At 54.4% G+C, this 13,911-nt stretch overlaps 1 protein-coding gene across 1 annotated transcript; it reads left to right on the plus strand.

Moving 5' to 3' along the window:
- Positions 1-418: 418 nt before the first annotated feature.
- On the plus strand, positions 419-13,780 carry ATP13A1 (ATPase 13A1). Its single transcript, XM_030970195.1, has 26 exons — positions 419-725; positions 1,157-1,246; positions 1,488-1,678; positions 2,131-2,203; positions 2,554-2,709; positions 3,151-3,220; positions 3,497-3,603; positions 3,709-3,838; positions 4,400-4,455; positions 4,681-4,807; positions 5,372-5,509; positions 5,696-5,816; positions 6,676-6,833; positions 7,409-7,581; positions 8,017-8,127; positions 8,461-8,586; positions 9,002-9,110; positions 9,490-9,689; positions 9,966-10,062; positions 10,402-10,574; positions 11,021-11,135; positions 11,415-11,611; positions 11,795-11,937; positions 12,300-12,411; positions 12,801-12,944; positions 13,311-13,780. The coding sequence occupies exons 1-26, from the start codon at positions 444-446 to the stop codon at positions 13,419-13,421; spliced, it is 3,510 nt and encodes a 1,169-aa protein (XP_030826055.1). The 5' UTR covers positions 419-443; the 3' UTR covers positions 13,422-13,780.
- Positions 13,781-13,911: the final 131 nt, after the last annotated feature.

Raw genomic sequence — 13,911 nt, forward strand, 5'->3', positions numbered from 1 at the left:
TGAGGGGACACCGAGAGGACACAAGGGGCGGAACCGGGGACACCGAGGGGGGACAGGGCGGCCGCGAACACCGCGGGAAACGCGGGGCCTTGAAGAGCGGGAGGGACACGAGGGGACAGAGCGCGACACGAGGGACCCGGGAGGGGACACGAGGGACACGGAGGGGACACAGCGCGACACGAGGGACCGGGAGGGGACACGAGGGACCGGGAGGGGACACGAGGGACACGGCGCGGCCCCGCCGCCCCTCACTCACATGGCGCCTCCTCCTCTGCCGCCGCTCCACTTCCGCCACTCTCACCCTCTGCGCATGCGCTCCGCTCTCACTTCCGCCACTCCCTCACTCTGCGCATGCGTTCCGTCCCGAGGCGGGAAGCACGGGCTCGGCGCAGGCGCAGAGGCGGAAGCGAAAGCGGAAGCGGCGCGGCGAGGGCGGAGGGAAGATGGCGGCGGCCGCGGCGGCCCCCGAGGACGAGCTGGTCTCGTCGGTGACGCTCTACCGGCGGCGGCCGCGGCTGCTCCGCGGCACCGTGCTGCCCTTCGCCGCCGGCCTCTACCCGGCCTGGCTGTGGCTGTGGGGGCCGCGGCTGTGGGCGGCGGGCGAGGCGGCGGGGCCGCCCGAGGCGGCGCTGTTGGCGCTCGGCGCCATCGCGGCGCTGCAGCTGCTGACGGCGCTGGCCGGGCTCTGGTCCGTGCACGCCGAGTGCGCCCTCAGCTGCGTCAGGGTGAGCGCGGGAGAGGGACCGGGACGTGGGGCCTGGGGAATTTGGGGTCTGAAGGGGTTCAGGGTTTGAAGGGGATTTGGGGCATAAATGCACGAAATATAAACTTATAAGCGTCAGACTAATTTAAAAATATTCCATGGGAATTGTTAAATATTGGGGTATTGGTTGTGAGAAATGTGGGGTATTAAATAGGGAAGTGTGGGATATGAAAGGGTTAAAATTCGGGTTATTGAAAGTATAAATGTGGGGTTTTAGAGTGGTTAAAAATGGGATTTTAAAGCTGTTGAAAACAGGATTCTAAAAGGATAAAACTTGAAAACACTTGAAGTATAAAGCTGGGATTTTAAAGGGGTAAAAATGGGATTTTAAAGCGATGAAAAATGGGGTTTTTGAGGGGTTGTGAAGAGCTTTCCCTGCTGTTTCTCCCCCAGGAACCCTGTCCCCAAAAAGCCACCCTGGCCAAGGTGGTGCCGACCCCCAACAATGGCTCCGTGGAATTGGTGCCAATCCACAGGGAGCAGGTGAGGGAATTCCAGGAATTCCGCTGGGATTTGTCCTGGGAAATCCAACGTGTTCATGGTAATCCATGAGGGAATGGGAAAACCTGGGAATTCCAGGCAAAACCCCCCGGAAAACGTTGGAATTTTGGGATTTTTCTCCAGGAGACCCTTGGAATTCTGGGAATTTTTTTTTCCCCCATCCGGGCTGGAAATTTTTTCAGGAATGGGAAATTTGGAATTTTTCCTGTTTTTTTTTCCCCAGGGCGAGGACGGGCAGGAAGCGCTGAGCTTTGAATTCCAGAAGATCAAATACTCCTACGAAATCCACGGGAAAAAGCAATTCCTGCCCGTGGCGTTCCCTGTGGAGCATCCCTTGGGATTCTATCAGAATTCCAGAGGCTTCCAGGAGGAGCAGGAAATCCGGGAGGCGGAGAGGAAATACGGGAATAACAAGTGAGTTTTGCCTGGGGGAAAATCCTGGGAAAAGAGCCCAAAATGATCTGGGAAAAATCTATAAAAATCCTAAAAAAAAAAATCCCAAATGTGCTGGGAAAGTATTCTTGAAATAGCTCAGATATCCCAGGAAAATATCCCAGAATATTCTGGGAAAATATTCCAGGGAAATATCCCAAAATATCCTGGGAAATTATTCCCAAATATTCCAGGTAAACATGCTAAAATATAGTGACGTATACCAAGGAAAATATTCCAAAATATGCTGGAAAAGATCCCAAAAAATCTGGGATTTTTCTCCTGGATTTGGGATTTTGGACTGAGGGATTTTCCGGGAAGGAATCCCAAAAATCCAATTTTCTGTTTAAAATCATTGGGAACGGGGTTTGGGGTGTTTTGGGTGGAAAAACTGGGATTTCCACAGGGTTTTCCAAGGGTTTCCCTCCTTTCAGGGCAGAAATGGTGGTGCCAGAATTCCTGGAGCTGTTCAAGGAAAGAGCCACGGCTCCGTTCTTCGTTTTCCAGGTAAAAATCGGGAATAAAAAGCCTGGGGGGAAAAATCCCCAAATCTGCTAAAAATGGGAATAAACCTAGGGGAAAATTCCCATAAACCCAAGGGAATTCTGGGGTAGATTGGGCCAATTCTGGTCCCTTTCTCCCTGGGATTTCAGGAATAATTCTGGGCTGGGCTGGGGTAACTGCCATCCCTTTTTCCCTGGAATTCCGGGAATTCTGGGCTGCCCTGGCACAGTCCCAGTGCCACGAGGATTTTGGGGGGATTTTCCCTTTTCTCCCCGAGTTTCCCGCCGCTCCCCCTCGGGCCGGCCTTGCCCCATTCCCCGGCATTCCCGTGGATCCGGGGCGGATTTTCCCAGGTGTTCTGCGTGGGGCTGTGGTGTCTGGACGAGTTCTGGTACTACAGCGTCTTCACCCTGTCCATGCTCGTGGCCTTCGAGGCCTCCCTGGTGCAGCAGCAGCTCCGCAACCTCTCCGAGATCCGCAGGATGGGGAACAAGCCCTACATGATCCAGGTGAGGCCCCGGAATTCCGGCGGCTCCGCGGTCCCAGTGGTGCCACTTTTCGGGGTTTTGCTGCGAGTTCGGCCCCAAAATGGGGATTTTAGGAGGTTTAGCCCCTTTATTTTCCTATTTCCTTTGGTTTTTGCGTGGATCCTATCCCAAGAAATGGGATTTTTGTGGATTTATGGGGCTTTTTTTGATTTTAGGGGCGTTTAGCCCACTTATTTTCGTGTTTCCCGTGGTTTTTCCACAAATTTTTTATCCCAAAATTGATATTTTTGAGGTTTTTTTGCGACTTTTCCTGTTGTTTTCCTGCTGATATTGCCCCCAAAATGGGAATTTTTGGGGGACCTTAGGATATTTTGGGGATTTTTTTCCCCACTTTGTGTCCTTTTTCCTGCGGATTTCCCATCGATGCCATCCCGGAACCTGGGGGTTGTTTGGGAATTCCAGGTCTACAGGAACCGGAAGTGGCGCCCGATCTCCAGCGACGAGATCATCGCAGGGGACATCGTCTCCATCGGTAAAAACGGGAATTCCCGCGGAAAAACGCCCCAGAAATGGGAATTCCCACAGAAAACGTCGTAGCTCCACGAATTCCTAAAATTTCAGGAATTCCAGAGGCTTTTTTCCCCGAGTTTTCCCTTCTCCAAACCCTTTTCCTACAGATCTGGGGCTGGAAAAGTGGGGCGGGGAGATGGGAAAATGGTGGGTTTTGGAGTGGGGAAAATGGAAAAACGGATGAGTTTGGCTTGGGAATTTTGGGAATTCTGTGACTTCTGGGAATTTCTGCCCTCAGGCCGCTCCCCCCAGGAGAATTTGGTGCCCTGTGACCTCCTCCTGCTGCGGGGCCGCTGCGTGGTGGACGAGGCCATGCTGACCGGGGAGTCCGTGCCGCAGATGAAGGTGGGGGGAAAAAACGGGGAAAAAAACGAGGAAAACGGGGGAAGCGGGAACTGGGGCGTGTTCCTGGCTGGCATTGCCTGGGTCCGTGTCCCGGTGTCCCCGCAGGAGCCGGTGGAGGGGCTGAGCCCCGAACGCGTTCTGGACGTGGGCGCGGACGGGCGGCTGCACGTCCTGTTCGGGGGCACGCGCGTCATCCAGCACCTGCCGCCGCCGCGCGCCTCGGGCGGCCTCAAACGTGAGCGCCCCTTCCCGCGCCGGGATCCCCCCGGAAACGCCCTCCGAAGGGAGAAACTCCCACATTCCTGCCCGAAACTCCTGGGAATTCACACTCCGAAATTCCCACCCTGGAATTCCCACAGGGACCATCCTCCTCAGGGAGAAACTCCCACATTCCTGCCTGAAACTCCTGGGAATTCCCAGCCCGAAATTCCCACCCTGGAATTCCCACAGGGACCATCCTCCGAAGGGAGAAACTCCCACATTCCTGCCTGAAACTCCTGGGAATTCCCAGCCCGAAATTCCCACCCTGGAATTCCCACAGGGACCATCCTCCGAAGGGAGAAACTCCCACATTCCTGCCTGAAACTCCTGGGAATTCACACCCCAAAATTTCCACCCTGGAATTCCCTCAGGGACCATCCTCATTCCTGCGCGAAACTCCTGGGAATTCACACCCCACAGTTCCCGGGAGTTCCTCGGGGGTTTCCTCAGGAATTTGTGGGAATTTCTGGAGTGGGTGTAGTGGGGGATTCCTTGGGATTTCCTGGGAATTCCCTGGGATTTGTTCCCTCCCCAGCCGTGGATAACGGGTGCCTGGCCTACGCCCTCCGGACCGGCTTCAACACCTCCCAGGTGAGCCAAGAATTCCTGGGAATTGCTGGGAATGGGGCTCGGGAGGAGGGAGCAATCAAGGGTTGGGAAAAAGGAGAAGGTCGGGAATGGGAAGAATTCCCAAGCTCCAAAGGAATTCCAGGCTTTTCCCAGAGTTGGAGTTCCCATTCCGTGCTCCTTTGGACAGAATCCCACAGAATTTTGAAGGGATTTCCATGGGATTCCTGACCAAAGCTGGTTTTGCAGGGAAAGCTGCTCCGGACAATCCTGTTTGGGGTGAAGAGGGTCACGGCCAATAACCTGGAGACCTTCATCTTCATCCTCTTCCTCCTCATCTTCGCCATCGCCGCCGCCGCCTACGTCTGGATCCAGGGTGGGAATCTCGGAATTCCGGGAATTCTGGCAATTCCGGGGTTTGGGGGAGGGATCCCCGGGCGATGTTCCATGATCCGGACTCCATTTTTATTCCGTTTTTTCCCCTAATCCCATTTTCATCTTGTTTTTTTTCTTTCTGATCCCGTTTTCCCATCATGATCCCGTTTTCCCACTGTGATCCTGTTTTCCCCATCGTGATCCCATTTTCCCCATCATGATTCCGTTTCCCCATCATGATTCCATTTTCCCCATCATGATCCCATTTTCCCCATCATGATCCCATTTTCCCGTATCCCCATTGTGATCCCGTTTTCCCCTTTCTGATCCCATTTTCCCCATCATGATTCCGTTTCCCCATCATGATTCCGTTTCCCCATCATGATCCCATTTTCCCCATCATGATCCCATTTTCCCATCATGATCCTGTTTTCCCATCGTGATCCCATTTTTCCCTTTCTGATCCCGTTTCCCCATCATGATCCCATTTTTCCCTTTCTGATCCCATTTTCCCCTTTCTGATCCCATTTTCCCCATCGTGATCCCGCTTTCCCGTGGCTCGCAGGCACCAAGGACCCCCGTCGGAACCAGTACCGCCTGTTCCTGGAGTGCGCCCTGATCCTGACGTCCGTGGTGCCCCCCGAGCTGCCCATCGAGCTCTCGCTGGCCGTCAACACCTCCCTGATCGCGCTGGCCAAGCTCTGTGAGCCCTCCTGCGCCGTTCGGGAGCGGGGATGGAGCTGGCACGAGGGAGCCGCTTGCTGTGGGGATTTTGGGGGATTTTGTTGAATTCGGGCGATTTTTTAAGAACTTTTCCCCCTAGGATCCCTGTTTTCCCCTGAGCATTCCTGTCTTTCCCCACAACGTTCCCATTTCTGCCCTGTCCCAGACGTGTACTGCACGGAGCCGTTCCGGATCCCCTTCGCAGGGAAGGTCCAGGTTTGCTGCTTCGACAAAACCGGGACCCTGACCAGTGACCACCTGGTGGTGCGAGGGGTGGCTGGGCTCAGGTGGGTCCTGATCTCAAAATTCCCCCCCAAAAAAATCAAAGGAACATCTCACGAGGTCTTCACGAAATCCTGGCGAGAAATCAAAAAAAGGAATTCCACCAAAATCAGTCTAAAAGATCTTCCCCAAAAAGATTTTTTAAAAAATCCCAGAAAATTCTCACAAAATGTTCTCAAAAAAATCCCACAAAATCTTCCCAGAAAAATCCCACAAAATCCCAACAAAAAAGCCCCCACAAAAATCCCACAAAACCCTCCCAAATAATCCCACTAAACCCTTACAAAAATCCCACAAAACCCTCACAGAAATTCCACAAAATCCCAACAAAGTATCCCCCCCAAAAATCCCCACAAAATTCCCACCAAAGCCTCACAAGAAATCTCTCAAAATTGCCACAAAAAAATCCCACAGAATCTGTCAAAATCCTGGGGTTTTTTTGTAAAGATGTTTTGGGATTGCACAAGGATTTTTGGTGGCGTTTTTTTGTTGGAACTTTGTGAGGATTGTGCGAGGGTTTAGTGTGATTTTCTGTCACCTTTTTTGGGGCTGTTTTGCGAGGATTTTGCGCAAAGATTTGGGGGGATTTTTTGAGATTATTTTTTGTGGGGTTTTGTGGCTGGATCTTGTGTAATTCTTTATATAGTTTTAGGGGGAATTTGTTTTGCTTTTTGTGGGGTTTTTTTTTGGTGGGATTTTTATGGGATTTCACATCACATTTTGTGGAGGTTTTTTTTTTTTTTTACGGGATTTTGAGCGTTTCACCCGATTTTTCCCCTTTCTTTTCCTTCTGCCTCAATTCCCCACCAATCCCCTCGACAAGAACCCTGGGGGATGATCCCAGAATCCCAAATTTTCCCTCAGGGAAGGCAAGGAGGTGCTGCCAGTGTCGGAAATCCCGCTGGAGACTCACCGGGCCATCGCCTGCTGCCACTCCCTGGTGCAGCTGGAGGACGGGAGCATCGTGGGCGACCCTCTGGAGAAAGCCATGCTGACGGCCGTGGACTGGACGCTGACCAGAGGTAAATCCCAAAATCCGCAGTTCTCCCTGCAATTCTGAGGCGTTTCGGGTGGGAAAAGCTCAAAAAAAGCTCGGGAAAAACGGTTGCGGGTTGCTGCAAAATATTCCCCCCCAAAGGATCTGGCAAAATCTTAAAAATTCCACAAAATCTCTGCAAAAACTTCGACAAATAAAACCACAAAATTCCCACAAGAATCTCTTTAAATCCCCACAAAAAACTCCACAGAATCCCTGCAGAAAATCCCACAAAATTCCCACAAGAATCTGTCCAAATCCCCACAAAAAAAAGCCCCACAAAATCTTCGCAAAATCCTCGCAAGGATCCCACAAAACCCTTCCACAGAGATCTCTCAAAATCCCCACAAAAAAAATCCCACAAAATCCTCCTGAAATCCGCCTAAATTCCCCAGAATTCCATCAAATTCCCACCAAATTCCCCCCGAATCCCTCAGAATTCAACCCGGATCCCCCTCAAACCACCCCAAATTCCCTCTTTTCTCCCCCACCCCATTCCCAACTCCCCCGTTTCCCTCCCAGCACCCCCTTTCAGGATTTCCTGATTTCCTTTGTTTCCAGATGAGAAAGTTTTCCCGAGGAGTCTAAAAACTCCGGGAATGAGAATTCACCAGCGCTTTCATTTCTCCAGTGCCCTGAAGAGGATGGCGGTGCTGGCGTCCCTGGAAAACGCCTCCGGAGAAATCCGATACCTGGCGGCCGTCAAGGGCGCTCCCGAGACCCTGCACGCCATGGTGAGGGCGGAAACGGGGTGGGAAACGGGGAAAACAGGAAAAACGGGGATCGGGGAATGCCAGGAGCCCCCTGTGCTGAGGGGAAATGGGCCCAGAGCGTGCAGGAAGGGGAAATTCCGGGAAAAGCAGGGATTTGGGAGTGCCAGGAGCTCCAAATGGCTGTGCCCAGGCTCTGTGGTGAGGGGAGAATTCCAGGATAAAACAGGGAGTCTGGGAACGTTGGGAGATCAGGGAGATGGAAGGGGTAGGACTGTAAATTCTGGTGGAATTACCCTGGATTATCCTGAATTCCCTCAAATTCCACGCGGATTCTCCCACATCCCTGCCTCCCTTTCCCCTCAGATCTCCTCGTTTTTCCCAGTTTTCTGCCAAAACCCTCCGGAATTCCCTCGGGTTCCTCACTCATGGAATATCCTCCGGGTTTCTTTCCCTCAGCTGTCCCAGTGTCCCAGCAACTACCACGAGATCCACCGGGAGTTCTCCCACGAGGGCGCGCGGGTCCTGGCCCTGGGCTACAAAGAGCTGGGAGCCCTGAGCCACCAGCAGGTGAAAAAATGGGAAAAACCCCGGAATTCCAGGCCTGGAAACGCTGGGAGAGAGGCTGGGAGAAGGAGAGGTGTTTTTTGGGGTGGAATTTGGGGCTTTCGGGGACTTTTTCCAGGGAAATTCCCATTCCTGAGCCCCTTCAGAGCATCCCAAAGGAATTTTTTCCAAGGAAAACCCTTTTTGTTTTGGGGAATTTGGGATCGCTCCAAGCTTTTAGGAGTGTCAAACTCATTCCGGGGGATGCTCCAAATGCCGGGAATCACCGGTGGGAGGAGGAATTTGGCTTTTGAAGGGATTTGGGAATGCTGAATCCAGGACTTTGCCGTGCAAAAGGTGCGGGAGATGAAGAGGGAGTCCCTGGAATGTGACCTGAGATTCGTGGGGTTCATCCTGGTCTCCTCCCCACTCAAAGCCGACTCCAAGGCCGTGATCCGGGAGATCCAGAGCGCTTCCCACCACGTGAGGAATGCCGGGAATTCCTGGATTTTGGGGAGGGTGGGAGAGGGGTGAAAGTGGGGGAACTGCCAGAGGGGTGGGAGGGGCTGGAGGGAGGGGAAAATCGTGAATTTCCAGGGTGAAAGGTGGGAAAATTCCAAGAGGAAAACAAGGAAGGAAAATTCCAGACTGGAAACTGGGAAATTACAGTCTGAGAACCGGGAAAATTCCAGGTGGAAAATGGGGAAAATCCAAGGCTGAGAACTGGGGAAAATTCCACATTGAAAATGGGAAAATTCCAAGAGGGGAATGGGGAAAATCCCAAGTGGAAGACGGGAAAGCCGCAGGATTTGGGAACGTGGCAGGGTGTGCCCCTCCAGAGGGGGCTCCCAGCCCTAAATCCAGGCTGGGGTTTCCCCGGGAATTCCGGGAATTGCAGGTGGTGATGATCACGGGGGACAGCCCGCTGACCGCCTGCCACGTGGCGCGGGAGCTGCACTTCCTGCAGAAGGAGAGGATCCTGATCCTGCAGCCCCCGGAGCAGCACGGTGCCCGCCGGGAATGAACGGGAATGACGGGGGGCTCGAGGGTTTGGGGGGGCTGGGGAGCTGGGATGGGACCGGGAGTGGGAGTGGGAGCTGGAATGGGATCAGGAGTGGGAGAGGGAATGCCAGGGGGTTCTGGGATTCTGGGATTTGAGGGGTGTGGGGAGCTGGAATGGGACCGGGAATGGGAGTGGGATCAGGAATGGGAGTGGGATCAGGAATGGGAGCGGGATCAGGAATGGAAGCGGGATCTGGAATGGGAATGGGATCAGTAATGGAAGTGGGAATGCCAGGGGGCTCTGGAATTCAGGGTTTGCGGGGTCTGGGGAGCCAGGAATGGGTCAGGGTTGGGATCCCCCCTGGAATCCGCCCGCTCCCGCAGGGCTGCCCTGGCAGTGGCGCTCCCGGGACGGCTCCGTGGCTCTCCCGGCGTTCCCGGAGTGCCTGCGGGATCTGACGGGGCCCTTCGAGCTGTGCCTGACCGGGGAGGGGCTGGAGCAGCTGCGGCTGCGGGACCGCGAGCGCCTCCTGCGCCTCATCCCCCACATCCGCGTCTTCGCCAGGGTGGCGCCCAAGCAGAAGGTGAGGAGGGGTTGGGAGTGGGAATTCCTGGGATTTGGGATCTCCGGGAATGTGGGGATGGCCCTAGGGTGAGCCCAGAGAGTTTGCAGCTCATCCCAGCTCTGAATTCCTGGGATTTTGTGCGCTTGGGAATGGGGGGATGGCCCTGGTATGGTCCTAAAGGATCCTGAGCCTCTTCCAGCCCTGAATTCCCAGAATTCTGAGCCTTCCCACCAGTCCCACTCCGAGCTGGGAATTCTGGGATTTTGGGAGCTTTTCCCTCTGTTTTTCGGGCAGGAATTCGTGATCACGGCGCTGAAGAGCCTGGGCTACTGCACCCTGATGTGCGGGGACGGCACCAACGACGTGGGAGCGCTCAAACACGCCGACGTGGGTGAGCACATTCCCCGAATTCCCCAGATTTGCCCCAAATCCCAACCCCAGCCATGCCGCTCCCAGCATTGCCCAGCTCTTGGAGCCGGGAAAGGGAGAAAAGAGGGAATTCCAGGTTTTCCTGGGGGCTTTTCTCTGGTTTTTCTCTGTGCCTTTCCCATTTTTTCCCTTGTTCTTTCCTGTGGGTTTTCCCTGGTGTTTCCCCATTTTTCCCCTGATTTTCCCTAATTTATCCCAATTTTTTTCCTTTGATTTCCCCCCGAATTTTCCCTGATTTTCCCCTGAATTTTCCCTCTTTTCCCCCCGATTTCCCTCTGTTTTCCCCCATTGTCCCCCCCAGGCGTGGCCCTGCTGGCCAACGCTCCGGAGCGCGTTCCCGAGCGGAAGCGGCGGCCCCGGGACGGCGTCGGGGACAGCAGGGCCGGAATTCCCGCCGGGAATGTCAAACCCTCCTCCCGAGGAGCCAAGCAGCGGCTCCTGGCCCAGCGGGAGGAGCAGATGGCCGAGCACAGGGTGGGAATTCCCATTTATCCCGGCAGTTTTAGCCCTGGGAGCGGAGGGATTTAGGGAGTGGGAATGCTGGGATGGTTTGGGTGGGGATGGATCTGATCCCAATCCTGTCCTAATCTGTGGGCAGGGAGCTTCCCAAAATTCCAGGGGGATCCTGTGGGGAATTCTAATGGGAAAAGGGATAACGGGGAATAAATCCAGGAATTCTGGAGGTGGGAAGTGACATAAAACCAGGGAATAAACCCTGGAATTCTGGGGGCTGGAAGGGACCTGAGATCTGGGGTAAACAGGGAATAAATCCTGGAATTCTGGAGTTGGGAAGGCACCTCCAACCCCATCACCCCAGATCCCAAACTCGCTCTTTTCCCTCTGGATTTGTGTGGATTTGGAGCGCATTTCCAGACCCTCCTGCGTGACTTTGGGTTTTTTGGGAATTGCCAATCCTGCAGGAGCGGCTGAGCCAGGTGCTGAGGGACCTGGAAGAGGAGAGGGCCCCCGTGGTGAAGCTGGGGGATGCCAGCATCGCCGCCCCCTTCACCTCCAAGCTCTCCTCCATCCAGTGCAGTGAGTGCCCAGCCCGGGAGCAGCGGGAAAAACCCTGGGAATGGGATGGGAAAGCCCAAATCTGAACAGCCCTGAGCTCAGAATTCCCAAAACGTGGAGCTCTTGGGCTCAGGGTTTGAGGCTGAGGGTTAACCTTGGTTTTATCCTGAGCACTCCTGAGCCCATCCCATCCCCAAATCCCCAATTCCTGCTGCTTTTTGCCCTCACCCTTTTCCCCCCGGCGTTCCCCAGGCTCCTGACTCCCGGAATTCCCGGAATTCCCATTTTTTATCCCCCCAGTCTGCCACGTGATCAAGCAGGGCCGCTGCACGCTGGTGACCACGCTGCAGATGTTCAAGATCCTGGCTCTGAACGCGCTGGTGCTGGCCTACAGCCAGAGCGTGCTCTTCCTGCAGGGCGTCAAGTTCAGCGACCTGCAGGCCACGCTGCAGGGGCTGCTGCTGGCCGGCTGCTTCCTCTTCATCTCCAGATCCAAGGTGGGAGTTCCCTGGGACAGGGGGTGGGCCAGGGAGAAATCCAAAAAAAGTCCCCCCAAAAAAATCCAGAAAATTTAAAAAAAAAAAAAAAAATCCCGAAAAAATTTTTAAAAATCCCAAAAAGTCCCCAAAAAATTAAAAAAAAAAAAATCCCGATTGGGATTTTATTGCTGTTTTTTCCAGCCCCTGAAGACTCTTTCCAAGGAGAGGCCCCTTCCCAATATTTTCAACCTGTACACGGTGCTGACGGTGCTGCTGCAGTTCCTGGTGCATTTCCTGAGCCTGGTGTTCCTTTATCGGGAAGCTCAGGCCCGCAGCGAGCCCAGGTGAGCCCCTGATCCCGGAAAATTCCCAGAGAATTCCGGGATTGAACAAAAAATTTCCAGGGTTTCCCGCCCAGTTCCTGCTACCCCAGCATCCCCCGATCCCATGGAAATCACTGCAGTGAGCATTTCCTGTGGGAATTCCATCCCAAGGAATTCCGATGGATGGAAAACCCCAAATCCCCCAGGATTTTATCCATTCTCATGGATAAAAAACCCCAAAAAACAAAAAAAATTCCCATTTTTCCACTCCCAACCCATTTTAGACCCACTGCTACCCCTCTAACAACCGGGATTTTTTGGAGAGCGGATCCCGGGTGGGTCCCAGGGCTGATCCCGGGGCTGATCCCGGTTTCCCGTGGCAGGGAGGAGGAGTTTGTGGATCTGAGCCGTGAGTTTGAGCCCTCGCTGGTGAACAGCACCGTGTACCTGCTGGCCATGGCCATGCAGACGGCCACCTTCGCCATCAACTACAAGGTGGGGAACCCGGAATGTTCTCCTTCCCACACTTTCCTCTGCTTTTCCCCGTTTTTCTCCACGTTTTTCCCAATTTCCGTTCCCCGGTGCCATCAAACTCCATTTTACGGCCCCAAAGCCTCTGGGAATCAGCACCCAGTGCCCTCCCAGTACAAACCAGTGTCCCCCAGTGCCCTCCCAGTACAAACCAGCGTCCCCCAGTGTCCTCCCAGTGCCCTCCCAGTACAAACCAGTGTCCCCCAGTGCCCCCCAGTGCCCTCCCAGTACAAACCAGTGCCGCCAGTGTCCTCCCAGTACCCTCCCAGTACAAACCAATGCCCTCCCAGTGCCCTCCCAGTACAAACCAGTGTCCCCAGTGCCCCCCAGCCCACGCCCGTTGCTGTTCCCAGGGCCAGCCGTTCATGGAGAGCCTGCTGCAGAACCGGGCGCTGCTCTGGGCGCTGCTGCTCTCGGCCTCGGCCGTGCTGGGGCTGCTCAGCGGCGCCTGCCCCGAGCTCAACCTCGGCTTCGGCCTCGTCGAGATCCCCGCCGAGGTGAGGGACGCAATTCCCGAGGAATTCCCCAATTCCGGGGGGAATCACGGCTCCGGGAGGGGGATTCCTACAGGGAGGGGGCTCCGAGATTCCTGCCCTGGTGAGACGCCAGTTCTGGGGGGAGATTCCCAGATTCCAGGGGGAGATTCCCAACATTCCAGGGGATATGGGAATTGTCCGGGATTTGGAGCCCATTCCCACCGGGAACCTTCCGGAATTCCCCGGGATTTGGGGTGGGATCCATGCCCCCTTCCCATGGAAAATTCTGGAATTCCCAGGGATTGGGATGTGGGGGTGGAGGTGGGATGGGGACGGGGTCTGGGGTTGGTTCCCGCCCGGAACATTCCGGAATTCCCTCGTTCCCAGTTCCGGCTGCTGATCCTGGCGGTGCTGGTGGCCGATTTCCTGCTGGCCTTCTCCGTGGATCGGCTCCTGCAGCTCCTGCTGGGCAGCTCCCGCCTCCGAGTGCCTTCCTGAGCCCCCCGGAGACCCCGAAAACCCCAAAATCATGGAATTCCCCACCCCTCGGAGAAGGCGGACCCCAAATTTTTAACGTTTTCCCAGGATGTCTCGGCAGCTTTCAAGAGTTCCCAGAATTCCCCAGAGTTTCTTGGAATTTCCCAGGATTTTCCGAAATTTCCCGAGAGTTTTTTTGGAATTTGGCAATGGAAAAAAAAATCCTGATCAAAGCTTTTTTTTTTTTTTTTTGGAAAGAGTTTGGAATTGTCTTTGCTGGGAAAAAAAAATGGGAATGGTGGGAAGTAAAATTATTGTGGGGATTTAGGGGCTGTGGATCCAAAATTCCCAAATAGCGGGAATGAAATACAAAAATGGGAATAAAAATCTAGGGATTAAACCCAAAACCAGGATTAAACAAAAAAAGGGAATTAAACTGCTCGGGGAGGGCTGCGATTGGCTGAGAGCCCTGAGTGACAAGCAGCAGGGCCAATAGGAAGCAGGGAGGTGT

This window comes from Camarhynchus parvulus, unplaced genomic scaffold (genome assembly GCF_901933205.1).
Source record: "Camarhynchus parvulus unplaced genomic scaffold, STF_HiC, whole genome shotgun sequence".
NCBI classification, from domain to species: domain Eukaryota; kingdom Metazoa; phylum Chordata; class Aves; order Passeriformes; family Thraupidae; genus Camarhynchus; species Camarhynchus parvulus.